Source organism: Pipra filicauda, unplaced genomic scaffold (assembly GCF_003945595.2).
Source record: "Pipra filicauda isolate LSUMZ 115617 unplaced genomic scaffold, ASM394559v2 scaffold29_size4552773_pilon, whole genome shotgun sequence".
NCBI lineage: Eukaryota > Metazoa > Chordata > Aves > Passeriformes > Pipridae > Pipra > Pipra filicauda.
The window spans coordinates 872,702-900,444 of NW_024104420.1; the positions used below are offsets into that span (position 1 = coordinate 872,702).

General features: G+C 39.0%; 1 protein-coding gene across 1 annotated transcript in view; it reads left to right on the top strand.

The window, feature by feature from the left end:
• HSD17B4 (hydroxysteroid 17-beta dehydrogenase 4) overlaps positions 1–21,012 on the top strand; it is a 61,296-nt gene extending 40,284 nt beyond the window's left edge. Inside the window, exons 19-24 of the mRNA XM_027729627.2 lie at positions 3,696–3,802; positions 4,113–4,199; positions 6,568–6,657; positions 9,205–9,343; positions 18,823–18,950; positions 20,580–21,012. Of these exons, the coding sequence (XP_027585428.2) occupies positions 3,696–3,802; positions 4,113–4,199; positions 6,568–6,657; positions 9,205–9,343; positions 18,823–18,950; positions 20,580–20,669 (641 nt within the window). The 3' untranslated portion in view covers positions 20,670–21,012. The remainder of the gene's footprint in view (positions 1–3,695; positions 3,803–4,112; positions 4,200–6,567; positions 6,658–9,204; positions 9,344–18,822; positions 18,951–20,579) is intronic.
• The last annotated feature ends 6,731 nt before the right edge of the window (positions 21,013–27,743 follow it).

The window sequence follows — 27,743 nt, forward strand, 5'->3', positions numbered from 1 at the left end:
TGGACTTTACCTACAATGGTAACATACCTCCTAACCTATTTTCCTTTAGAGTTTGTTTGTTGCCTGTTTTTACAATCTCTGTTTCATAAAGAGAAATAATTGACTATCAAAGCTTCAGAAGGAATTGCATAAATTCATTGATATGTAGTTCTTTCCATCTAAATAATTCTGAGATTATGATGGTGTTGGTGGAGGTTTTTGTTCTTTTGTGTAGTATTCTCAATCTCAATAAATCTAAGAGGGCAGGAGAGAGAGAGTTAACACTTCTTTCCTATGAAGTTACTTAACTGTACCTCTTGCTAGCACATTAGCTTATTTATTTACATACTTCTACATGTGAAAGTATCAGACCAGAGGCTGCATTTACTGAATCTGAAGAGATGTAATTACTGAAAAAGGGTCTGTTTGCTTAATATCCTTTGTAAAGTTATTTTTGAGTTCTCTTCAGTCCTTGCTAGTAGTATAGTTTACTTACATCAGTCAGACATCAATTTGATTTACTTATGAAATTTTCCTGAATATCCTGAATACGATGTATGTTATCGTCATAAACATTACATGAAAATGCTGATCTGTAATAATTGGTCAGCAGTTTTCTGATGAATTTCTTTTTAATATACAAGTATCGTTGTATGGTGTTCTTATCAATACAAGCAGAGCAGAGCTATACTTTCTTGTTCGGATCATGCTTCACATACTTTCACAAATGATCTTTCAAAATTTGATTAACTCAGTTTTGTATAGTTCTGTTAATAAATTACTGTTAATAAGTAATGCTAGTCACTAGAGTCCATAAAGAGATTTTCCCTGTTTGTGCATCTGGTGATTTTGGATAAATATTTCCTTGTGAAGATGCTGGAGGTGAAAAATAAATGTTTGGAACTGAAACCCCAGTGTTTGGAATAATTATGATAATCCTTCAAAAGAAGAGGAGTAGAAATCTTCTACCTGCTCATACAAAGAACACTGGCACTTAGACACAGTGAAAATGAAATTAACTATATAGATGAGGTACATAAAACTACTGCACTGGATTTTGGAACTGTGGCAGTACCCTACTCTAATACTTATACTAAATGTAAGTACAATCAAAGAAAAAAAATTACTGTAGGGATATTGCACAAATATTTTTTTCTAGTTCTGCAAAAACTTTTTTCTTTGGGCATATTCACACACCTTCTTGCCTTGTAACAGTCTCTGTGACTGTTCTTTTTAACTGGCTCTCATGGGATGCACTGGAAGGAAGCATTCAGCATAGTGCATTCAGATTGTTCAGGGGTTATTGTTAAGCCTTCCTGTGAGTAATATTTCAGAGGACATATATGACTTGAAAACACCTGTTTATATTCTTGTGCCTCTATTCCTGTGTTTTGTATTTCCAGGTCCTGGAAAGTGAAAGCAACATTTACTTTGGTTTTGTTTTAGTCTATATACAAAGTAACTTGATCACCTTACAGAATCACCTTTTTCTTTGAGTGGGCATTAGTTTTAAAAGAAAACCCTAGGGAAAATAGGATCGTATATTTTTGTCTGTTTCTGAGTTCCGAAAAGAGTGGTGGTTTCTGGTTCTTGCATTGTGAATTGAACTAAGTTTTTAAAGAGCTAAATGTGACTATTACATTCTGAATGAAAGATGCTGAATACTGATGATGTACTACTAATCTGTTTTAAAATTGACTGCATGGTGTCTGTGCTTTCAGAACAGTGCACATTTTACACAAAAGTGAGTGCTGTTAAAAGTGTTCATACTCAAATATTTTACAGGAAGGAAATGGCAGAATGATCAGGGTGTAATACACAGCGAGAAAACAGACTTACCGTCCTTTTAGCTTGTCTTTCTGTCACATCTTCTCTTCTAACCTAATGAATCTAAATTTCTCTTTCTCATGCTTGATCCTGGTAGCCTTATCTTTCCTTTGGGCCATTTCTTATAATTTCCATCTTCCCCAGCCTTGAGTTTGTCATGGTTTGACCTCAACCAGCAACTAATTACCACACAGCTGCTTGTGTATTCCTTCCCCTTTTCCTCCCTTCACGTTTCTCCACCACCTCTAGTCCCAGTGGGATGGGAAGGAGAGATGGAGAGAAAAAAATGTAAAACTTGTGGGTTGAGATAAGAACACTTTAATAACTGAAACAAAGCAAAATTAATACTGATGATGTTACTAGTAATAATAATGAAGAGGAGAGAGAAAATGAAAGCAAAAATCCTCAAGAGAAACAAGTGATGCACGACACAATAGCTCACCACCTGGACTGATGCCATGCCCATCCCTGGCTCCTGCCAGCTCCCCCCAGTTTATATACTGGGCGTGACATTCTGTGGGATGTAATATGCTCTTGGCTGTGTCAGCAGTCCTGGTTATACTTCCTCATAGCTTCTTGTGCACCTGCTCGCTGGCAGAGCATGAGACACTGAAAAGTCTCTGACTTAGGTTAGGCACTACTTAGGCAACAGCCAAAACATCAGTGTATTTTCAAATTATTCTCACACTAAAGTGAGAGCAAAGCACAGCACTGTACTACCTACTAGGGAAGAAAATAAATTATATCCCAGCCAAAACCAGTGGTGGCTTTTTTCTCTTTGTCTCAAAGGTGTTTTTTTCCTTCTACATCTTCCATTTGTCTGCAGGCTACACTTTCTCCTGTCTCCTCTTTTTGTTTGGTTTTGCTTTTGTTTTTTCTCCCAGCTATTGTCCCTTGGGGCATTTCATGCTGTGTAGATACTATCAGGAGTTGTTTAGAGCTGAGGAAAAACAGATTCTGGCAGACAAGAGTGGCAGATGAGTTCTGGGCAAAGCGAGTGGTTTCAGAGCCAAAGCTGGACAGATGTATCTGGATTCCACAGGCTGTTGCAAGTGTGGTCAATTACTGTTTACATGCCTTGTCAGGTCAGAGCAACCTGTTAAGGGATCAAAACATAAAAGCGGCATCTGCATAACTTAACTGTTGCACTTTAACAAAAGTGAGGCCAGTTCTTAAAGGGTTTTTTTGTCAGATTTTGACAGTACTGGAAAAAGATTCAACACTAATATAAAGCTTATCCTCTACCAAGGTTGAACGCCCACTCCAAAGCATAGAAGTGCAAGGAAACTTGCCAAAAAATGCCCAGATAGGAAAAACACTGCACTTTTTCCCCCGTTTTTGTTTGTTTGTTTGTTTGTTGCATGTGCTCAAAATTCCTGAAATCTTCTCAGGGTTTTTTCCACTTCTAAATAAAAGTTAATCCTGAAGTGTGCGCTGTATTAGCAACCATGAATAGGAATTCAAAACAGGAAGCATCAAATAATCTTAGTATTGTCACCTTTTAATAATTACAATACCTCCTACCCTCGATATGCATACTTCTGTGTAACTGTGTGTCTGGTGTGCCTATGCACATATACTAAAGTAGCTAATCTCCATATTTTTCATTTTGTCACTTCTACAGACAGGGACTAATCCTACTTGTGAGTCTCGCAGACCATAGGCAGTGTTGAAGTACCAGTTCTCAGCAAGCACTTTCCTTTGCCTAAAAGTAGAGGAAACAATAAATGGTAACAGATACTTTTTCAGTGAGATAAATTAGGTTAAAAAGAAAAAGGATTAAGAACAGTATTGAAGGAAAATACTATGAATAAAGTGTAGATATTCACTTTAGAAGCAGCATTGAGGTCCTAATTTTAAAAGTGTTAAAATGTTACTTCTTTAAATAGGATTTAAGAAGCCTATACTTCATGGACTATGCACCTTTGGGTTTGCTGCTAGGAACGTTTTGAAGCAGTTTGCTAATAATGATGTGAACAGATTCAAGGCAATCAAGGTCTGTGTGTTCATTCTTTGCAGTTAATCTTCTTGATTTTTCTGTTTTTAGTGACAAAAGAAATCTTTAAAATGGGGAAAAGGCTTTTACGCTGTCTTAACTTCCAGAATTGCTTTTACTTACTGCTGGGTGCATTTTAATGCCTCTGTCTTCTATGTTTACTTAAATATTTAGGCTTTCTACATTAATAGTTGATTAATTTTCCTCTTCACTCTATAATTTCAGTAGAGCCTGTGCTTTTAAGTGTTGCATGTACCTATGACAGATCTGTTCGCAGTCCCACTTTTTTTTTTTCTTGTTTTACTTTTAGGTTCGCTTTGCAAAACCAGTTTTTCCGGGGCAAACTTTGCAGACAGAAATGTGGAAGGAAGAAAATAGAATCCATTTTCAGACCAAGGTCAGAACAATCTCATCATTGTGGGCTTTAGAGAAAGATGTGTTGGTTAAAAGACTGGGGTTTGGGGGAAGCAAAAAAAAAAAAAAGCACACCAGTGATGAGGCTTTTGTAAAGCAATTAAGTAATAGAATGAAATATTCTTATTTCTAGGATTTCAATCAAAATACCATTATAGGACTTAATGCCTTCATATTAAATGAGAACTCATTTCATTGCATTGCATTTTCTGTGTTTGTCCACTGTGGAAGAGCAAAAAACAGTCGTACTCAGGTCATCATAGTTTGTACTTGTTTTCTGCAGTTACTCATAACCTCGCATATGCATCTTTTTTTTTTAGTATTTATTTGTCTTAAATCAACTCCTGACAGTTTTTGCAGGTAAACACGCTTCAAATTTAGCTTAAATTGAGTTAAACACAGAACAACTTACCTAAAAATGGAAATTTCATAGCAGTTGGACATAGTAAGTACAATAAAACAGAGTTTACACTTTTATAAATTTTGGTGTTGCATTATTCTGTTTTCTTTGACATTGCTAGTAACATTTTGTGTGGGTAACCTATAATACTGCCTACACAGCATAGGCTCCTTATTGGAAGCTAAGAGTAAAATGCTTCAAGTAAAGGGCAAAAAATAGACGTTCATCACTTCTGTTGTATTATTGTGTGACATTGTCACTTTCTTAAACTGTGATTTGATACTGGTATTTGTCAATTTGTGTTGGCTAATGCAGATAGAATTTACATTACTTTGGCTGGTCAAAATTCTGCAGCCCTATCTCTGTAAAAATGTAACCAGCTGTTGATTAGTGGGTAAGGCAGCAGGTACAGTTGCAGCTGCTGGGAGGATTGGCACACAAAATCAAATAAGGGGAGTCATCATAGGGACACATGATTGCTGTTTCCTCAGGAATAGGGCTTTGTGGTGTATATGTTGACTGAAGGAGATAAGTTCTGTTTGCAGACCTGATGAGTGTTAGCAGCTATAGAATTCCAGAATATTAACAATATAGAGAATGCTATATACACACTGTCCATATCTGATTAATAGTAGTAGCTCAGGTAGTTTGGTGCTTCCAATGAGCTTTGGAGATTACTGTAGCTATCTTTAAAAGATACTACCACCCAGTCCTGACAGAATTTCTAGAATTCAGGTATTTACTTTTGAAGATTTGTGTGTACAGTGTAAATCAACAGAGCTCATGATATGCTTCCAAACCCTTTGGAATTTGTAAAAAGGGTGAATTATTTTGCTCTGTTTAAAAGCTGAATTTGTAATTATGCTTGGTTTAATCATTGCTAATACATAGAGTTTTGCTGAATTATTCTACAGGTTTTTTTCCTTCCACAAGGAGTAGCTGATTTTAGAGAGAAACTACAAGGTTTAACAGGATAAAAGAAAGCTGCCTTGTTTGAACAGTTATGAGTTGAGCAGAATTCTGTTTCTTATTCCATTTTGGATTTATCTGAATTAAAAGCATCTTTGTGCTTGAAATAAACTCTGACTAAATCAAACTAAGAGTGGACATATAACTTTGATAAGCTGACTTGATTCCAGTTTTGACATTGTCTGAAGTGCAGTGGCAGTGGGTGACAAGCTGTCAGGCATGATTTGTGTAATTGTTGTAGTAGTGCAATAAACTAGACTGTGATACTGAATATTACTCTGTTTTGGTTATTTATTGATTCTCTATATGCATTGTCAGTGAATCAGTTTACCATCTTCTTTTAGCTGCCATAAGTCAGAATGGTTTGTTACACTCCTCAAAGAGACAATGCTAAAATGAAACACATTTTCTTCTTTGACTTAACTGTTTCAAAAAATTAAACCAGAAGGGAATTCAGGTATTTTTCATCATTCTCTTGTAGTCTTTCTTGTTTTAAAATGCTTTAAAAATTGTTTCTACTGCAAGTTGCAGTATAAGGCATGTGGACATATTGAAATTGCCTGAATGGACTTCTGACAACTGAATATCTACCTCAAGGAAAACCATTTTAGAACAATGTCTTTCTCAGAACTATTTATAAAGAAACATTGACAGTAACTTATGACAACGAAGGCAAATTTTCTGATTAATAAGATTTTTCTACTATTTTGTGGACAGAAAACCAGCAATATATTTTGGTACAATTTCTCAAGAGGCAAATAGTTATTCCATTTGAAGAGCTGTTTGAAAGATGTGGTATACTAACAACTTGCCTCAAGACTACAGCTCATTTATGAGGTGTTGTTTTCACTCTCTTAACTTTTTTGTTTTTTCTTCATCTCTAATTTTAAAATATAAGGAGAACTCCTTGGATGCCCTTCTGTTGTGACTTTTTGCAAGTAACATCACCTCCTTAATGTATTTTTCTCTCCTGCCCCCGCAGGTCAAGGAGACTGGAGAAGTTGCTATTGCAGGGGGCTATGTGGATATAGTACCAGCCTTGGATAAACCTACTGCTCGAGAGCCTCTGAAGGTAGGGGGAAGCAATAAAAATCTTAACTTGCAAAGCAGCTCAGTTAGGCTTTATTTTTGTGATATACACAGGAAGGATACTTACATCACACACTAGTCTTATTTGCAATACACAGATGAGTGTGTGAGTTAAAAAGAGTGAACACACATGTTGTTTAAGATACAAAGGTTAATTGATCTATTCGAGAAGAAAATTCCAGTTAAGACACACAGGATAGCTGGTGTAGTTTAATGTGCTTGATGCTAATTGAACTCTTAGAATAAACATTGTGCTGTATGTTACAAAACAAGTGGGGCATGTACCACTGAGGGCCACAGGTTTCGAGCACTTGCATAACTTAAAATTGGAATTACATCCTATATCTGTAGAACAAGGATTTTGTTTTTGTTTTGTAGATGTTAAAGATCAAAATCTGTGTAGGATGTAAAAGTGTGTGACCAACCTTTCTCAATTTTTTCGGAGATATGGAGAGAGTGGCAAGAAGGCATTAGAATAAGTGAAAATGAGATAATGTGCTCATAGAAAAGAACAGTTTTGTCATTGAATCATTTTGAGATAAGACTCTGAGAGCTATTGGTACATGTGGTTAGGCCTAACACCATATGCACATTATACTGTGTATATTTTAAAAAATCCTCTGCATGCATGCATGCCTTAAGCCTTGCATACTGGACTTGCCACAGGAGACAGAATTGTACATGCAGTGCTGAGGATGATTAAGAACCTGAGTTCTTAATGCGATCTGAAAGACATTGAAGACAGTGCACTACCTTATTAAACTGTATCTTTTTCCCCCTATGGATCCTTGCCTGTAAAGGGTGAAACTTTGTTGCATTGAAGTTTATGAAATGCTGAGGTAGTGATACTCATATGAAGCCTGTGATCACAGAATAGATAATATTGCGTGATACCTGGGCTGCATCCAGAGCAGCGTGGGCAGCATGTCAAGGGAGGTGATTCTATCCCCTTTCTCTGCTCTGATGAGGCTCCACCTGGAGTACTGCATCCAGCTCTGAGGTCCCCAATACAGGAAGGACACAGACCTGTTGGAAGGAGTCTAGAGGAGGGACACAAAGATGAATAGATGGATGGAACGCATCTCTGAGGAAAGGCTGAAATAATTAGAATTGTTCAGCTTGGAAAAGAGAAGGCTTCAGGGTGATCTGATTGTGGCTTCCCAGTTCCTAAAGGGAGCCTACAAGAGAAATGGAGAGGGACTTATTACAGAAGCACATAGTGACAGGACAGAGGGGATTGGCTTTCAACTGAAAGACAGTAAGTTTAGATTAGATATTAGTAAATAATTCTTTACTGGGAGGGTGGTGAGGCACTGAAACAGGTTCTCCAGAGAAGTTATGGTTGCCCCATCCCTGGAAGTGTTCAAGGCCAGGTTGGTTGCTCTGAGCAGCCTGGTCTAGTGAATGCTGTCCCTGTCCATGGCAGTGCAGTTGGAACTAGATGATCTCTAAGGTCCCTCTCAACCCAGGTCATTCTGTGATTCTCTGATACATTCCAAGAACCTGTTGCTTTTTGCTGCTTTTGTTTAATCTTCTGACATTCTGAACTGTTGTCTTATCTGCATTTGAAGTTCAAACACTAGAGCTTTTCAGAACTTTCCAGATTTTCTTTCTTCTTTTTTTTTTAAACTTGGGCAGAAAAGGTGTTTTTCTTTAAGTTTACTCTGAGAAATTAAGGTGCTTTAACAGACATTTACTGAGAGGGCCAGACGTTCACCAGGAGAAACTAACCTGACTGAGTGAAGATTGGCAAATTTAAATGCCATTAGGAACCCTGTTGTATAATGGAAAATATTGGGCATAAACAAAGAGGTGACAGGATAGCAGCCCGAGGATCACTGCATTCTGGTGTACAGGTGGGTACAGCAGAACAACTACAGCTATGAGAGCTTCTCTGCTCCAGTTCCAATTAGATGAGAAATGTCACTGGAGTAGCTTCTAAAGGTGTAGCCTTTTATCTAGCACAAATATTTGCTAAAGAAAGACAGTGAAAGGTTTGCGCAATAATGTGTTTGGAACAGTTGAAAATGTAAAAGTAGCTATTTGCACTCTTAAATTCTGTCCTCACTGCAGTTTTGACTGTGTTCATAGTTCAGTATGTTTTGAACAACTTCCATGTCAAGCTAAAGTAATATACTGGTAAAACCAATTTTTTGTTTTAAAAACTAACCTGCCATTCACTGGGGAAAAAGTGACAATGGTTATCCTCCAAAGGGAATAAAGGGCAATTTAGAAACTATTAGAGCACTAATTAAAAAGCCTGTCTTGTGATGATAAATGATAAAACTGCAAAAGCAAGATTTGAAATAATTTGAAATGAAAATTTAGAATAAAGCATTTTCTGCTTAAATGTATTCTTTAGTGCTCATGGCTGCTAGAGGTGATTATTTTGTGGTGGAAGAAATCTCAATTGCATTTGATAATTCTGCTATAGATACTTTTCCTGGACACAATGCATGAGCTAAGAGACATATTCAGTACCTTTTAGCAAAGTTTCGATTTTCAATTCTTCATACTCTCTTTTTTTTAGACTGTAGGACTGCAGAGTGACCTCGTGTTTGAAGAAATTGGTCGTCGTGTCAAAGAGCTTGGAAACGAGCTGGTAAAGAAAGTAAATGCTGTATTCCAATGGGACATCACTAAAGATGGAAAAACAGCAATGCAGTGGAGTAAGTTGTAGCTTTTATATAATAATACCCTGATGCATTTTTTTAATGAAGTGAGAATAATTATTTCTTTCTAATTAAACTGATGGCTTGAAAATAAGCATATGGTAGTAGATGAATATTCACTGGGACCTGAAAGTCTGAATGCATTCTGGATGCACAAGTGACAAGGGGGTCAGGTAAAGTTCTATACTGGCAGTTACTAACCTTTCTAGGAACATACTTCTGTAACTTGCCTATTTAGATGCAGGCATAGACAGATATCCTTTGGAACTGAAGCGCATTTCTCTTTACATTTTCCAGATGGGATTGCCACTACACTTAAGAAAGCATGCTAAATTAGCCTACTAGGAGCTCTGTGTTACAGTAATTAGTCTGCTGGTGATGTACATGCTAACTGATCTAAAACAAATAAGTAATTATTTCTACTGCATTGTTCTTGTCACTTCTGTGAAAATATAGCCCAATTTGTTTCCATTCAAATTTTCTGAGATCAAGGTTTAATGAAGCTACAATCATGATTTCTTATTGTTTAAGCATGGGTCTGGTTGATGAAAAGAGACTAAAGCCGGTAATAGCAATGGGTCAGAACTTTTTCTGGTAGAGTGGATTATAGAATTATGTGAAATGGTCTTAGGGAGGCAAAACTACTTCCTCAAAAAACTTTTCTTCTTAAATTCTATTGTGCTATCTTTCTAAGGATATGTATTTAAAAAGAAAAAAAATTAAAAACCGATTTATTGTCTTTCGAATTTATTTATTTTTTAGTTCATGTGTCTACTGGTCTGTTAGTGGAATGTAAAGTTTTTCCAAAAGGATGAAGCTTAGTCAGGTTGTAACTTTCAGGCCTTTGATATTTTGTGGAGAAATTAAAGTCTTTGGGTCAAGTCTGTTGCTTAGACTGCTTCACTTTCATTGGTCTCTGTGGTTGGATGTAGTCAGAAGGGTTTTGGGGGAGATGCAGATGAGTGAGCTGCCCTTTGACAGGCTGAGGGGAGAGACTGACAGTAGGTCAAGTCAGGTCTGTGTTGTGTTTCGTTCTGCACATTGTGATTTTTTAAAACTATTGTTAAGTCTTTACAATGTCTGTTCTCAAGAAATGGTTATTGTGTTTAAGAAACTGCTTGTCCTTTTACAGAACAATTTAGAAACCTATAGTTTCACCTTATCTTTGCCTAATGTGAACCAGCAGAGATTCTGAGTAGCAAGACTGTTGTTAAGTTTCAGGAAAAATATTATATGTAGATTGAATATACTTGTGTTCTACCTGTTTTGCCTTTTAAGCAGTTTTTAAGGAATAAGGGGTGACTTTCACTTGGATAGCAGTTAATCAATATGCTGAATATACATATGTAAATTATGCCAGCTTATTACCTATATATCAAAATGAGATGGGGGGAAATACTGAATAATCCACCTCAGATGTTCTGTCTTAAAATTCATTGCTGCTCTTAATCATTTCTCCTATCTGCAGTTTTCCATTTTTACACTCAGTAATTTAAATTATGGACATGCTTTGAACCTCAACAAAAGGCTTATGAAGTCTTTCTTATGTTCTTGCTTACATTTTTAGAAGATAATTAGAACTGCATAGGTTAAACTCCAAAATACTTAAAGTGAATACTTGTGTTTGTTGGGAGTCACTCTGTATACTACATCAGTCCTGCCTATTGTTTCATGTGTAACTAAATGTGATACAAGTGATGGTCATGTTTATAATAATAACCGGAAAACTATTTTAGGATGATTCATCATTGCCTTTAGCTTCAGAACTGCTTTTTTGGTCACCTATTAATGTGTGTGCAAAGAATAGAGGGACAAGACAATGGAGGAAAAATCTACTGAGGAATGTTCCAGATATGAATAAAGTTTCTCACTCGGGAAGGTCTGGAATTGCAAACTACTGAGTGCAGAACAAACACATTTATAGATTTAGGCTTGAGCAGTGGCCTTACCTGCCTCATGAGGCCAAGTTTTGTTAGAGGGGAAACAAGGAGATGTTTTGCCATTGTATCCAGAGCAAGAGAGTACTCCTGCTTCAAGTAAATCAGTAGTCAGCCTTTTCTGCTTTTCAAACAAAGCTTGTCCTCTCTTATGTTTCCTGCTGAAGCAGTAGGAGTAAAGTAGCCTTCTTCCAATGCATATTTCCCTAGCTAAAAGGGATTAAATAGACATAACTTTTGTTTGTCCTGTTCCCTATGCTTCTGTTGCAGTAAAAATTATTTGTACTTTTATATGAATTTGGAAAAAAACTTAAAACTCCCTGTGGGATGGAGGGTGGAGGAGGTAACCTAATATTTTAAACATTTCCTGTTGCCAACTACTCTTAAGAGCTGAAATGAAGCATTTCCAAAATCTTGGAAAAGTTACTGTGAATATTTATATAGTGTGGTAAGTACCTTTAAGCTTATGAGTTACTGTAGACTCTGTGGTGTATTAAATAATTTAAGTATTAAATTGTAATATTAAAATAGTTTTGAAAACTCACTAGCAGAGTGTTAGCTGGTATGACAACTATAGTGTTGACCCTCATAGTTTGTCCTTATTATGGATCATTAACCTACTACTATTGCAGTCTACATAACTCTAATGGTACGTTTCTAATAGCAAGGTATGTATGTGTCTGCATGATGGAAATTTTATTTTGTGAGTTTTTAAAAACAGTGGTCTTGTCATTAAAAAACACACCCAAACAAACACAAAGAGAAAAAAAAGAGATTTATAAGCAGTTGCCAACTTAATTCTTTTTGCATGTTTGCATATGTTATTTTATTATTCAGTATTCAAGAGCATCATCATGTACTGTCTCTTCTACCAGATGCTGATATAATTAATTTAGCATAGTGAATGTGGAAGAAGAGAGTAGTTTATGATTTTACATTCGAAGGAAGACAGCTTTCTTGCAGCTAAGATATTCTCAATAACTCAAAAGATTTCTGTCTTTATATGATCTTTATGAGAGCCTCATATATAGGTCACCAGTAAGACTTTTGTAATGCACATGAATGATGGTAGTCAGTTTAGAATACATAACACTGACAATGCCATTTGCCGACTTGAATGCTTGACTTTTTCGGTTGTTAATGTAATGGAAGCTTCTGTACATAATTAGAAATTTTAGCCTTTGGCAAATTGATTTTTTACTTTAAAAATTGAAGATGATAGTAAGATTGTAACCTTTGCCATAGCTCGAATTTAGTTATGTGTCACTATTTTGACTATTTTCAAACCTGCTTCAGATTTACAGAGTTACGCAACTATGTCAGTAGAATGGCACTTCTTTACACTTCGGTTTGACCTACTGATTATTAATTGATCTTCTGTTTACGGTAATTTTAAATCAGTTTTGTAAATGTAATGCTGTTAGAACAATTCTGTCTTTCTGTCTTTTCTAAGTAAAATTGCTGTTTGAAGGGTAGATCTTATGATCTACAAGAGAGCAAAGGGGAAAATATGACATTAAAATTAATTTAGATTTTGATTCATGTGGCTAAATACTACATACTATTTCAATGTATGGTCAAAATTCTTTGAACTGAAGTGAGAGGACGAATATTACTTGGGGGGGAGTTTTTTGTTTTGTTTTAAGCCATGAGTTGATGCCAATTTTTTCATTATCTCTCTTCTTTTTAGGTATCTCTTTTTGAGGGCCTCACAGGCCTTTAGAAACAGTGTTTCTGGTTCTCTTGAGCTACCTGCTAGGCCTCTTCCGCTTGTTAAATTTGTTACATAGTTGTCCTGCAGTGTGTTTCAATTTTTTGACTTGTCGCTTTTGCACAGCTTTGTGCTGTTGTGGTAATTGCAGCAGTTGACAATGCTGGAAACAATCTGGGCCCTGCAGCCCATTGCTGTCTTAGCCAGTGATTATAGCTCCAGCATCTTCTACTAGTGTCCTTCAACCTTCTAAGATCTGGGAGGGAAGCATATGAGAGAAGGCAGCAGTATTAAGGGCTGCTGTTGCAGCTACACGTCGAGTCCTGTGTCCAGTTCAGGGCCTCTCAGTTCAGGTGCTCGAGTTAGTCCAGAGAAAGGCAATGGACCTGATGAAGGGTCTGGACCACAGGTCTTATGAAGAGCAGCTGAGGGAGCTGGGGTTGTTTAGCCCAGAGTAGGCTCAGGGGAGACCTTACCACTCTCTACAACTGCCTGAAAGGAGGTTGTAGCCAGGTGGGGGTCAGCCTCTTCTGCCAGGTAGCAAGTGATGGGATGAGAGGAAATGGCCTCAAGCTGCAGCAGAGGAGGTTCATGTTGGACATCAGGAAGAATTTTTTCATGGAAAAAGTTGCTAAACATTGGAATGGACTGCCCATGGAGGTTGTGAAGTCACCATCACTGGAGGTGTCCAAGAAATGACTGGAGGTGGCACTTGGTGCCATGTCTACTTGTCAAGGTGATGATCAATCAAAGGTTGGACTTGATGATCTCAGAGGTCTGTTTCAACCTTAGTGATTCTGTGATCCATCTGAAATTTGTTCTCATGTATGCAGTCATTCTGGTCTTTTCCAAACTTTAGGGAACCAAAAGACTGTTTTTTTTTCATACTTACATTTATTTCTAGTGTTTTGTTTTGACTGCAGGTGTGACCTTTTGATCTCTACTCTCTGCAGGAAACCAAGATTTTTATTAGTTTAAATGAAATGTAATTTGTGAATTGAATTAGCTTTTGTTGTTACAGAGACAGTTCTTGATGGAGACACTGGTATTAGTAACACTAGTCTGTTTAACCAGCAATGACTTTTATGTAGCTGTCTGTGGATTGTGTGAAGCTGTGGAGAGGTGTAGAACAATTGACCTTGCACTCATGATGTGATATTTTGGACAGCTCATCTGCTGTCTAAACAATGTTGAACTGTAACCACTGATAACTGGCCCTAATTAATGGTATTTCTATACAAAATCAAGCTGTTCTAATTTAAGAGGATGCTGAAAACCCTCTTAAGAAGATAAAGATACAGATTTTGGCAGTATCAAAACCTAAGGAGTAAGTGTAGTGGTACTGGAGCTGTCTTTTGTTATTTTTTAACAAAATTCTTAGTTGACACCCACCCCAGCTTTGATTTTCCTAGTTTGCTTCACTACCTAAAGCATACTTTGCTCTCTCCTTTGTATTTATTACTGTATATCAGTTGCCTTTGTTTTCAACGGTTATAAAATATTAATCTTTTTTTTTAGAGTTAAGGTAGTTCATTTCAACTTCTCTTTCCAGATAAGAGAAAAGGCATTGCCACTGAGATTTGTTGGTTGATAGTTAACGGCTTTCTGGAACAGTACTCAGAAGAGTTTACCCATCTGTTGCTTTTCCTCATGCTGGTGAAGACACATCTGAAAGCAGGAGATATTTCTGTTCCTTTCCAGTTCTTGGAAGATTAAAACTTTGTTATGAGAACCAGGGAGAAATTGTTGCTTGTAGTTGCTTGTTAACAGCTGACAAATGAAGGTGAAACTGCTCAATAATTTTATGATGTAATATGACTTCAGGCAGTGAAGCATGGGTGACACTTTGTTTTATTTGCTTTAAGAAAAAGTTTTCTATTGCCATTACCCTTTTAAAGCAAAACAAATCCCAAACCAAAACAAACAAAAAATTAGTCTAATTGTTAATATTTCTCTCCTAGAAAAGGTAAGGCACTCCTCAAGGGCAAAGCAAATGTCTATCCTAAATCTTAGAATGTCAATGTCTAGTGTTTTAACTTCTATACATGTGATTTCCGCCCCATTTTTATTATGTCTCTGACAACACTATCTTGTGAACGATAATAATTCATACATATTTAATTACTTTAGTGTAAGTAACAATGGAAGATTCTTCATGTTTTTGTGGAAAAGACAGTTTTGTTGTCAGAGTGCTTTTCTTTTGTGGCTGCTGTGTAATTCCTTTTCATTTTTATTTCTTCATCAAAAATCTTGATGGTCTTTACAAAGAATACAGAGGAAGTGCAAATAATATTTTAATAACATACCATTACATTAGTCTGTTTTTGTTTGTTTGTTTTGTTTTGTTTTTTTAAATTTCCGGTAAGTTTTAATTTGAGGTAGGTTAAGGATTTGGTGTGGTCAGCCTGACCCAGCAAGGTTATGGAGCATATTATCTTGAGTGTGATCACGTGACATGCAGAACAACCAAGAGGTCAAGCCCATTCAGCAGGGGTTTAGGAGAAGGAGGTCCTGATCAAAGGCTCAGCAAAGCCTTTGATATGGTTTCCCATGACATTCTCCTGGAAAAGCACTCTTTGCTGGGTTAAAAACTAGCTGGATGGCTGGGCCAAGAGAGTGATGGTGAATGATGCTGCATCCACTTGGTGTCCGATCATGCCTGGTGTTCCCAATGGCTCAGTATTTGCCAGTACTGTTTAATCAGGCATTGGAATGGGCTGCCCAGAGAGGTGGTGGATTCACCGTCCCTGGAGATTTTTAAACGCAGATTGGACGTGGCACTGAGTGCCATGATCTAGTAAATGGACTGGATTTGGACCAAGGGTTGGACTCGATGATCTCGGAGGTTTTTTCCAACCCAATCGATTCTATGATTCTGTGATTCTATATCTTTAATTTCATCTTTGATTATCTAGACGAGGGCATCAAGTGTCCCCTCAGTCTGTTTGCAGATGACACTGAGTTGGGTGGAAGTATAGATCTGTTGGAGGGTGGGAAGGCTCTGCAGAGGGATTTGGACAGGCTGGATCAATGGACCACGGTCAGCTGGATGAGGTTCAACAAGGTGAAGTGCCAAGTCCTGCACTTGCATCTCAGCAACCCCCTGCAGCTCTACAGACTTGGGGAAGAGTGGCTGGAAAGTTGCCTGTTGGAAAAGGACCTGAGGGTGCTGGTCAACAGCTGTCTGAATGTGAGCCAGCAGTGTGCCCAGGGGGCCAGGAAGGCCAATGGCATCCTGACTTGTATCAAAAATAACATGGCCAGCAGGACCAGGGCACTGATTGTCCCTCTGTACTCGGCACTGGTGAGGCCACGTCTTGACTGCTGTTTCCAGTTCTGAGCCCCTCACTGCAAGAAAGGCATTGAGGTGCTGGAGCGTGTCCAGAGAAGGGCAACAGAGCTGGTGAAGGTTCTTGAGCACAAGTCCTATGAGGAGTGACTGAGGGAGCTGGGAGTGTTTAGCCTGGAGAAAAGGAGGCTCAGGGGCAACCTTATCGCTCTCTACAACTGCCTGAAAGGAGGTTGTAGCCAGGTGGGGATTGGCCTCTTCTCCCTGGCAGCTGGTGCCAGGACAACAGGAAGTGGCCTCATTCATGTTGGACATCAGGAGGAATTTCTTCACGGAAAGGGTGGAGTCACCATCCCTTTTGAGGTGTTTGAGAAACAACTGGACATGGCATTTAGCGCTATGGTTTGGTTGTCAAGGTAGTGATGAGTTAAAGGTTGGACTCGTTGATCTTAGAGGTCTTTTCCAACCCTAATGATTCTGTGATTTTGCGAGTCTGTAAACATAAAAGGTTTGTCTGTGGTACCATGATTATGCAACGTTTAAAGGCATGTTTGTGCTTTGAGAGCTTACAATTAATTGTAGATGTTGATTGGTAAACAGTGGTCCTGTGATTTGGCTAGGAAATGGAGAACAGGAGTGTAACAATGTTAAGTTACAACTGAATGTACAACAATTTAACAACTGTTAAGTATGTACTATATTCAAAATAAAACTTAGATATTGTTAGAAATTGCCTGACTCACTACACCTTTTTAATTCTGTTTGTATCAAAACTTTACACTGCTGAGACTGATGGATGAGTCTTACCAATAAGATATATCAAAATTGCTTTTCCAGTCAGTAGGTAATGAAGAGGTTGTGTCTTGGGAAACATTATGTCAGGCTTTCAGTATCTGTGTCCCTTCTGGAACAGTCCAGGGACTGTTCCAGAAAAAATTAAATGGATGCAAAATGAAGCATTAGAAGGGATTTCTAAGGTCTGGAAGTAATTCAAAACAAATAATTGAGAACTTTAAGTATCCTAGATACTATGTCTATTTTATGTCTACTGCTACTGTGTCAGCAAGTCTATTGGGCTTGCTGACCAATGCTGTTTGGCTCGAAGGGAGCTCAGTTTGGCTACATTGTTATGGTTTGTAACATTACTAGCATTTGAGTAGTGGTGTGTTTCGAAAGCGCATGGATAGTTAAGCTTAGTTAACTTAGTCTGGGGAGCTGGTATCCACTGTGAAGCTTGCATTTCATGATTCAGTAGATGATTTTTTGATCTTTTTTTTCCTCTAATAATAGTCTGTGCCTGTATAACCTACAGAAGAATGTTTAAAGGCTCACATATGATGTTAGACTATATAGTACCTGTTTTGGGTCAAAAGGATGTTACACAGCTCCTACCCACAAACAAAAAGTTATACATCATTCATCTGGTCCTCAGTCATTGTTTTCTTTCTTCTCATATTGTATCAAGCTATATGCATGAAAGTGATATGCATGAAATCTGCTTCAGAAATTATAATTTACTTTAAAATCAACTGGATATAATAGTTCACTATGTCACTTCTCACTGAGCAACTTAACTCCCCTTCTAGTTTTGTTATAACTGGATAAATTTCAGAAAATTAAAGACTTAGACAGACTGAAGCTACTCCCAGTCTTCATGGTTCCCCTTATCCTTTCAAAACATTGTTTCATGTAGAATGCACATAAGATAGTTTATGCAGATAAGTCTCCATAGTTTAGCAAATGCCTTAAAATTTGTCAGTGAACTGGCATCCATGATTCTGTGATTAGAGATGCCATGTCCTTCCTTATGAGAACATGCACTTGAATACTGTGTGGGGTCGGAGCATGATGGATCAAGAGGAAAAGGTGTAAAGGTAAGACAGGGAATCTGCAAAATCTGAGAATGATTTGGCAGAGCATATCCTGTCAAAATACTCTTCTAGCCAAATGACACAATACCTGATAGTGTTAGCTTTGTAATAGATTATTTTGGCAGGTCATTTGGTGTGGGAAAAGAACACTCTGAAGCTACAGACAGTTTGAGGAAGAGGAAGACAGATACTTGGCAAGGCTTTAAATGTTCTTTGCGTCAAGCAGAACGGGCTATATTGCTTGTGGGGCAGAACAAGGAAAATGCAGCAGTGTGTTTGAACGCCACCATGTCTGCCTTGTCTGACTATAGGATATTGTTTTCAAACATTAGAACTTCATTACTAACTTTAACATTTGCGCAGTGACTAACATTTGCGCACTAATTAATATCTTATGCATCTTTAATGTTGTTCAAAAACAGTTTTTACCATTGCTGCAAGAATTTTTTAAAGGCAGTCCCTGCTGCAAGTGCCCTCCCCCTTAGCACAGGAATAATTTTTTTATTTTCTTTCATTAAAGAAGAAGAATTAAACCGCATTCATTTTCTTAGTGGCTGATAGGTGATAGTTTAGACCGGATGCTTTATAATAATAGATAAGGAGAGTAGTGTTCTTTAACCTGAAGATTTTATCGTTAATTTGAAATTATCTTTGGTTTTCCTTCTTAGCAATTGACTTAAAAAATGGCTCTGGAGCAGTGTATCAAGGACCTGCCAGAAATTCTCCTGATACCACCTTCACTCTCTCAGATGAGGATTTCATGGATGTGGTACAACAAAAGACCAACCCACAAAAGGTAAAACCTGTGTGTCACAGACATACTCACTTGCATGGGGACATACTATATGCCTTAAATCAGTCTTCGATTCATGACTGTTTGCATCCCAAAATCTGCAACAAAGTTAGTAGTTTGTTTGTTTCCTGGTACTTCACAATATATGATCTGCAAGGTTTGTCACTCAGGCTGTTTTGATTGTCATATTGCAGCAAGTTGATATTTGTTGCAATGTTCTGGTTTACTGCTAATACTGCAATAGAGTGAAAGGTTGGACAGTGAATGCATGTAGATGCATTGAAACTGGTCAAAATTCACCCAAACTATGATGATTTTGTCAGGGAGAGAAAGATTTAAGAAAGGTCTGTAATCTGCGTCTGCACTTTCAGCTTCTTGGAGTAATCAACTGCTTAAAACTACTAATTTTACTAATAAAAATGGCTTGTGTAAAAGTAAATTAAACTGTCACAAATTTAATATGTCAGCTTACAGATTAAAGCTTGAGCAAATGAAAACTTTAATTGAGCTCATCATATATCAAACAATTCCTTTTCTTTGATCCCAAGCAGAAGTTGTTGGAGACTTTGATTATAAAATTGGAGACTAACGATCATGGTGAATGTTTGTTATAAATCCTACATACCACATGAATAAAATCCTTTGTGACCCTCTGTATATAGCAGGCATAAAGCATAAATGAACAAGATGTTGACATGTAATCATCAGAATGCTAAAGAACAGTGATTGAGATTCAGGAACATGATCTGTTCTTGGGCATTTGTATTTCCTTTGAGTTTCTGTGAAGTTTTTCATCTAAAGAAGCTCAAAGCATCTATTCAAATTCTTTTCTGCTGGCTCTCTCTATTCTTTATTTGAATGTATTTCAAGTTAATGGAACTATGCAAAAGCACATTCAAAGAACTTTCAAAGAGCTTTCAAACTGCAAAGCCACAGTGAAGCAAAACTAGTTTTAAAAAAATACGAACTGAATGTGAAACAGGGTATACAGCTCTTTGAAGTAGGGACAATAAAAATGTAATATACCAGCATTTCAATGAAAGTATGCTATGTATAAACCCGGAGCATTTCTTTGAAATATGCGTATACATACATTGTGCAAGTTTCTGGTTCATTTGGTATGAATTTGAGTGATACCTTACCTTTTCATTAGGCCTTTAGTTTTCATTAAATAACCTTTTCATTCTGTTTTTTCATTTCTTATAGGGATATATGGAAAAGTGTAGCATGGGGGGACGAGTCTGGGAGCTTTATTTTTGTACCCTGCTGAAATTTTGCCATCAACTTCTGTGAAGGCATTTGTCTTACAACAGGAGAAGTCCTCGGTGCTATACAAAGAAAAGAAATAGAGGTTGCTGAAGTTGCTTTGTATTTTCTTCTTTTCTCCTGAGTGATAGACTTGGCCTTGTCTGCATTACGGATGGAAAACTATTTCTGGATGGTATTAGAATGGAACTGGAATGGTTTTCATTAATAAACAATAACCATTAGACATCCTGCACCGAAGGCTTTCTCCTAAGTACTGAACAACCACACTTAACCTTTGGCTTCTTATTTGGTTCTAGCAACTCTTTGATTTGTGTGTAAACAACTGAATACACACTTTTTTTTCCTCTTGTCTGCTCTTTTTAGGCATTCTTCTCCGGTAAACTGAAAGTGAAGGGTAACATCATGCTGAGCCAGAAATTGGAAATGATCCTGAAAGATTACGCCAAGCTCTGAACTGCTTGATCATCTCCCACAGCAGTGAAGAACTTCGGAAAATAGAAACTTTAATTAGTTCGGAATCAATGACTGAAACATTTGCAGGCTATATAACATCAATGTATTGATTCATTATACTGCTAATACACAAGCTGATTTAATTGCTGTAGACAGAAGTTATGAAATGAACATAACTGTTACTATTGTCCCTTTTTAGTTTCTCAGCAATGGTAGAGAATCACACTTTTCTCATTGCACACCTTTATCTAAACAAAATTTATGTAGTTCTTACAAAGAAGCATATATTTCTATGTTAATTATGAAGAAAATTAAACCAATAGACATCTTTGATATCTCCTTATATGTGTCTGTCAGTCTTCATTCATACTGCCTTAGATAGACTGGTTTCTCCGAGTCTAGCTGGTTTATTATTAAAACTGACTTTTTTGTCTGAAGTTCTCATGATCCCATCAAAACAGCTGGAAGATGGAAATCAGTTCTGTTTATTTACATCTTGTCATTATGTGTTTTTTTTCTGTACAGGAAAAACTCTTGAACTTAGCTCCGCCCAGATTGATTAGTCATTTTCATATAAGCTACTCTTATAAATCACATGGAAGGTGGTTAGCGTTAGTTCTTTAGGGGAAACTTTTTCACCTGGGAGGCATTAATGCTGCCCCAAAGGCTGTGACTAGAGCTAGATTGTTCTTCATGTAGATTCATTCTCATGAGGGCCAGCATCATGGCAGCAGGGAACGATGGAAGTCAATTCCTCATTTTGAACCTACGGCCAGAACTGAGACAGCAGCTGTGGCTGTATATTTTCCTAAATAAGGTATGCTCTTAATTGCTAATAGCCATGTGAACACCTGGAAATTTGATTTCATCAGTTTGACCAACATTTTGTGTCCTCAGTAATGTTTTTTTTCTCCTCCAGACATGTTCTATGTTTATACCTCTCAAAGAATTCTGGCTATCTAAGACTTGTTTTTTCTGTCCCAAAACTTGGAGGTACTTAACTTCCCTTTTTGCGTAGACCATAGCCATTAAAGAACTTCGTGGGGCTGCACTTGAGTATGACAGTTTGAAGATAAATTCTGCATGTTGAAATACTAAGTCAAATACTCAAAAAATTTATTTCTTCGCAGCTATAGTATCAGCCATGCTTTGGTTCAGGCAGAGAAACATGAATCTTAAGTATGTCAACAAGTATCTCACAAAAATCACATCATGAATAGATGGGAAACAACAGTGTGATGTTTGGCATCTCAAAGAGGCTGTCAAATAGAAATGATCGAAAAATGATTTACCTTTTTCATGGCAGTCATTTTCATGTATGAGTAGGACCTAATAATACCCTCTACTACCCAACTTCTATTTTTCAAGCAGCTTTGTGTGAAATAGGTAAAGGTGTCTTCTGTTACTTTCTCTTAAAGAATCATAAGAGAAGGACAGATTGACTGCATCTTCTTCATTTTATGCATGTATGTGGTTGTAGCGGGTTTCTGTGGCTGGGTTGGTGGAGGGGGGGCCACAGAGGTGGCTTTTGTTAGAAGCTGTCAGAAGCTTCCCCTGTCCGGTGCAGCCAATGCCAGCCGGCTCCAGGATGGACTTCCTGCCACTGGCCAAGGCCAAGCCAGTCAGGAGTAACAGTAACACCTCTGTGATAACATATTTAAGAAAAGAAGGTTGTTGTGCAGAAAAGAATTCTAACCCGGGAAGAGCAGAGTGAGAACATGGGAACAACAAGGCAAACGCCAAGGTCAGTGCAGAAGGAGGGGCAGTAGGATCTCCAGGCACCGGAGCTGAGGCCCCTGTAACCCCTGGTTCAGACCATGGTGGAGCAGCTGTGCCCCTGCAGCCCATGGAGTAGCCCATGCTGGAGCAGGTGGATGCATGAAGGAGGCTGTGACCCTGTGGGAGGCCCAGGATAGAGCAGGGTCCTGCCGGAGACCTGCAGCCCATGGAGAGGGAAGCCCACGCTGGAGCAGGTTTTTCCCAGGTAGGACTTGTGGCCCCTGTGGGGGACCCACGCTGGTACAGCTCATTCATGAAGGACTGCACCCCATGGAGGAGTGACCCACAGGACAGCAGTTTGGGAAGAGCTGCTGCCCGAGGGATGGACTCATGCCGGAGGTCCATCAAGGATTGTCTCCCATTGGAGGGACCCCACAGGAGCAGGGGAAAGACTCCTCTCTCTGAGCAGCAGCAGAAACAACAACTGACCATAACCCCCATTCCCTGTCTCCCTGCACTGCTGGGGGGAGGAGGGAGAATGTGGAAGGAAGGAGGGGTGGGGGGAAGGTGTTTTTAAGATTGTTTTATCACTCTTTGGCTCTTGTCCTGTTAGTAATAAATTCAAGTAATATCCCCCACTTGGGGTCTGTTTTGCTCGTGAAGGTAATCAGTAACTGACGTCTCCCAGCTATTATCTCAACTCATGAATCCTTAGCTTTTCTTTTTTTTTTCTTCCTCTCCTCTGTCCAGTTGCAGAGGGAGAGTGAGAGAGTGGCTTTAGTTGGTACCTGGCATCCAGTCAGGGTCAACCCACTACAGTGGTACACCATAAACTCCCACTTTTCTACATGTATCTTTCGTGCCCATAAATCTGTATATATAATGCTAAAAAATATGTGTATTAAGAAAAAGGAACTGTGAAGAACTAACTTTGAGACTAGGGATCCTTACATCCTTACATCCTTAGGGATGTAAGGAGAGCCATCATTAAAACTTCTACTCTGGACTTCCGGAGGGCAGATTTTGGCCTATTCAAAAAACTAATTCAGGGCATACCCTGGGAAACAACCCTTAAAGGCAAGGGGGTCCAGGAGGGATGGACATGCTTCAAACAGGCAATTTTGAGCGCACAGGAACAGGCTATTCCAGTGTGCCGAAAGGCCAGCCGGAGGGGAAGACGGCCGGCTTGGTTAAATAGGGAGGTTCTGAAAGAAATCAGGGATAAAAAGAAAGTTTACAGACTGTGGAAAAAAGGGCTGGCTACTTATGAAGAATTTACGAAGAGAGCTAGGTCATGCAGGAAAAAAATTAGGGAAAGAAAAGTGGAATTTGAAGTTAATTTGGCTAATTCAGTTAGGGATAACAAAAAGTCCTTTTATAAATACATTAATAGCAAAAGGAGGGGCAAGGAAAACCTCAATTCTCTGTTGGACTTGGAGGGAAATATAGTTAACAAAGATAAGGAGAAGGCTGAGGTACTTAACACCTACTTTGCCTCAGTTTTTAGCAGTAAGACAGGTGGCCCTCAGAACAACTGGCCTCTAGAGCAGATAGACAGAGACAGAGAGATGAATAGCCCTCCTGTATTCCAGGAGGATGTAGTTAGCAACTTACTGAGCCAGCTGGATCCTAACAAGTCTATGGGACCAGACGGGATCCATCCCAGGGTGATGAGGGAGCTGGCAGAAGAGCTTGCCAAACCGCTCTCCATCATCTTCCAACAGTCCTGGCTCTCTGGGAAGGTCCCAGATGATTGGAGGTTGGCGAATGTCACCCCAATCCACAAAAAAGGCTGCAAGCAGGACCCTGGCAACTACAGGCCTGTCAGCCTGACCTCGGTGCCTGGCAGGGTTATGGAGCAGATCATCCTGAGTGCAATCACACAGCACCTTCAGGATGGACAAGGGATTAGACCCAGCCAGCATGGGTTTAGGAGGGGCAGGTCCTGTCTGACCAACCTGATCTCTTTTTACGATCAGGTGACCCACCTGGTGGATGAGGGGAAGGCTGTGGATGTGGTCTATCTAGACTTCAGCAAGGCCTTTGACACTGTCTCCCATAATATACTCCTGGAAAAGCTGGTAGCCCATGGCTTGGACAAGTGTACCCTCTCCTGGATTAGGAGCTGGCTGGAGGGTCGGGCCCAGAGAGTGCTGGTGAATGGAGCTGCATCCAGCTGGCAGCCGGTCACCAGTGGTGTTCCCCAGGGGTCTGTGTTGGGTCCAGTCCTGTTTAATATCTTTACTGATGATTTAGATGAGGGGATTGAGTCCATCATCAGCAAATTTGCTGATGACACCAAACTGGGAGGGAGTGTCGACCTGCTGGAAGGCAGGAGGGCTCTGCAGAGGGATCTGGATAGACTTGAGAGATGGGCTGATTCCAATGGGATGAAGTTCAATAAAGCCAAGTGCCGGGTCCTGCACTTTGGCCACAACAACCCCCTGCAGCGCTACAGGCTGGGCACAGAGTGGCTGGAAAGCAGCCAGGCAGAAAGGGACCTGGGGGTACTAATTGACAGGAAGCTCAACATGAGCCAACAGTGTGCCCAGGTGGCCAAGAAGGCCAATGGGATCTTGTCCTGTATCAAAAATAGCGTGGCCAGCAGGAGCAGGGAAGTGATCCTTCCCCTGTACTCTGCGTTGGTGAGGCCACACCTTGAGTATTGTGTTCAGTTCTGGGCCCCTCAGTTCAGAAAGGATATTGAGGTGCTGGAGCGGGTCCAGAGAAGAGCAACAAGGCTGGTGAAGGGACTGGAGCATAAGTCCTATGGGGAGAGGCTGAGGGAGCTGGGGTTGTTTAGCCTGGAGAAGAGGAGGCTCAGAGGTGACCTCATCACCGTCTATAACTACCTGAAGGGAAGTTCTAGCCAGGTGGGGGGTGGTCTCTTCTCTCAGGCACTCAGCAATAGGACAAGGGGGCACGGGCTTAAGCTCCGCCAGGGGAAATTTAAGTTGGATATCAGGAGAAAATTCTTTACAGAGAGAGTAATCAGGCATTGGAATGGGCTGCCCAGAGAGGTGGTGGATTCACCGTCCCTGGAGATTTTTAAACGCAGATTGGACGTGGCACTGAGTGCCATGATCTAGTAAATGGACTGGATTTGGACCAAGGGTTGGACTCGATGATCTCGGAGGTCTTTTCCAACCCAATCGATTCTATGATTCTATGATTCTATGATACCAATACAACCATTTAAGAATGGCATATTTGTTGTAGGTTACATGGTCTTGATACTTTGCAACAGATGATTTTCTCAGCCCCATAGATAATCTGAAATCTGAAAATACTGCTCCACCAGGAGGGAACAGAGTACTGATAAGATTTTTTTTTTCCCCTCCTATATTTAAGTGAGAACCAAAAATACTCAGGCAGGGAAAACTGGTAATATTGAAACCTGTTGCGATTTAACAGGTTGGAGATTATTCAAGAACATCATTTTACTAAGTGCCTTTACAAACCCAGCCTCTGATTGGATGACACAGTGGGACCCCACCCCAGAGCCCCAGAGTGGCCTTTAAACTTTTGCCAAGATCTCTTATTCCCTAAAGTTTACCATTAAAGTATCCCCTGAGAAAATGTGCGCAGAGTTTCTCCTTTGCACTCTCTCTTAAGGTATTGAAAGAACCGAAGGCTCTTCTAATAAGTCCAGAGAGCAGATAATGTAGAGGAGCCTTGTATATTTTTAAAGTAAAACTCTCTTGGTGAGCTCATACTTTGAGACCTGGAGTCTTACATAGTGTTTTACATCTGTACATCCAAGACTTTACTCTGATGTTGACTTTTTCCTGCACCGCGTACTGGTCATAGATACTAATCTTGAGTGGAACAGAAAGTCCTCTCTACTTTACTGCAAAAAGCTCTTCCTTTTGCTCTTGGTACCTAGGCTAACTGAACATGCCTCTCAGTATTGTGGCAGACTGCTTTGTAGGAGCATAATTCAGGTGTTTAATTCTTTCATCTGCTTTGTGGCCCGAATAGCTGTTATTGATGATTTTGGCATGTTGATTTTATTTCTACTCCAATGTATTTACCTTAAGAATATTCTAGTTAGTTGATGCCAACTAGTAACAACCTGTTTTCTTTTGAAGGTACAGTTTGCTGTATTGAATATACACATGAATTCGTTTGGAGGTTTTAGGTTTTGTTTTCTTCCTGCTACTTGGAAACCTTCTGTTCATGATTGCTAGCTTTTAGGAGTAGTATTCTCAGAAATGAGTAATAAACCTATGTCTTTACAAGAATCCATGCAAAGGAATGTTAGCCAGCTTGGAAGGTGGTTGGTTGGTTCTGAAGGATTCTCACGTGCTTTCATCTAGAACAGTCTCTGTTTTGGAATATTGTGTTTCAAACCCGTCCACATCTCTTTTATCTGGAGTATTTTGGGGACCTTTCTTGTCATGCAACAGCAACAATACCAGTACAGTGGCAGGACCTACAGACTGACAATAGCAACACACTACATCCTTTTTTTTTCAGGGTAGCTGCTGTTTTGAATGTTTTTTCTTTGCCACGGATAAGTGCCCTTATCTTGGATTGCAAAGCCACACCTGTTTACCAAACATCTCAGATAGCTCTTTAGTGATATTGATAAATTTAGTAGAAAATAAGGAGGCTTTTGCAAGCATCTTAGCACTGCATATACTCTATTTAACCTAGAGGAGAGGAAAATTGTCCTTTATTGAAATATGTGCTTTGTAGTGTTTAGATTAATTCTGTATACATGTAAATAAGGTGCTGTCTGGACTCCAGATTTTGTACCATTGGACTTACGAATTCAGTTGTTTGCCCTTCTGGAATAACTGAGTTACTGCTAAACATGGTAAATTGGTAAACATTGTAAATTGCTGTGATTTTTAATCATGGCACAATATTATTTTATATCTCATTTTCCTTCTCCTTACATTCCTTACAGTCTTCCTGCTGGCTTGCAATTATGTCCATCCTTTAAAAAGTAAATTGCAGGTCCACTGACATATGTCCTCTTCGGTCATTTATGGGTTCTCTGATTAAAGGAGGAGAGCAGCAATAACGGATGAGAAAAGTTACATAAGCTTCCTATCTACTAGTATCGGCTTCAGAGAAGCCTGTGCTGAATTTTATGTTTTCTAGTCACTGGAATTGTTCTTAATTAGTTTATTTGAGAGGAGTTCAATACACCTTCCAGCTGTCATCAATAATTACAGTTAACAGCTCTTTAGATGTTGACAAGTGCATTCATAATCAGAGAATATTAAATGAGTAAAAAGGGGGAGGAGCAGAAGCATGAGAGAGTGGTAAACTTGAGAAACTTCAGACAGAGGAACTCAGATGCTGTCTCCTCTAAGGCTTATTCTCACCTCCCTACAAGGACCT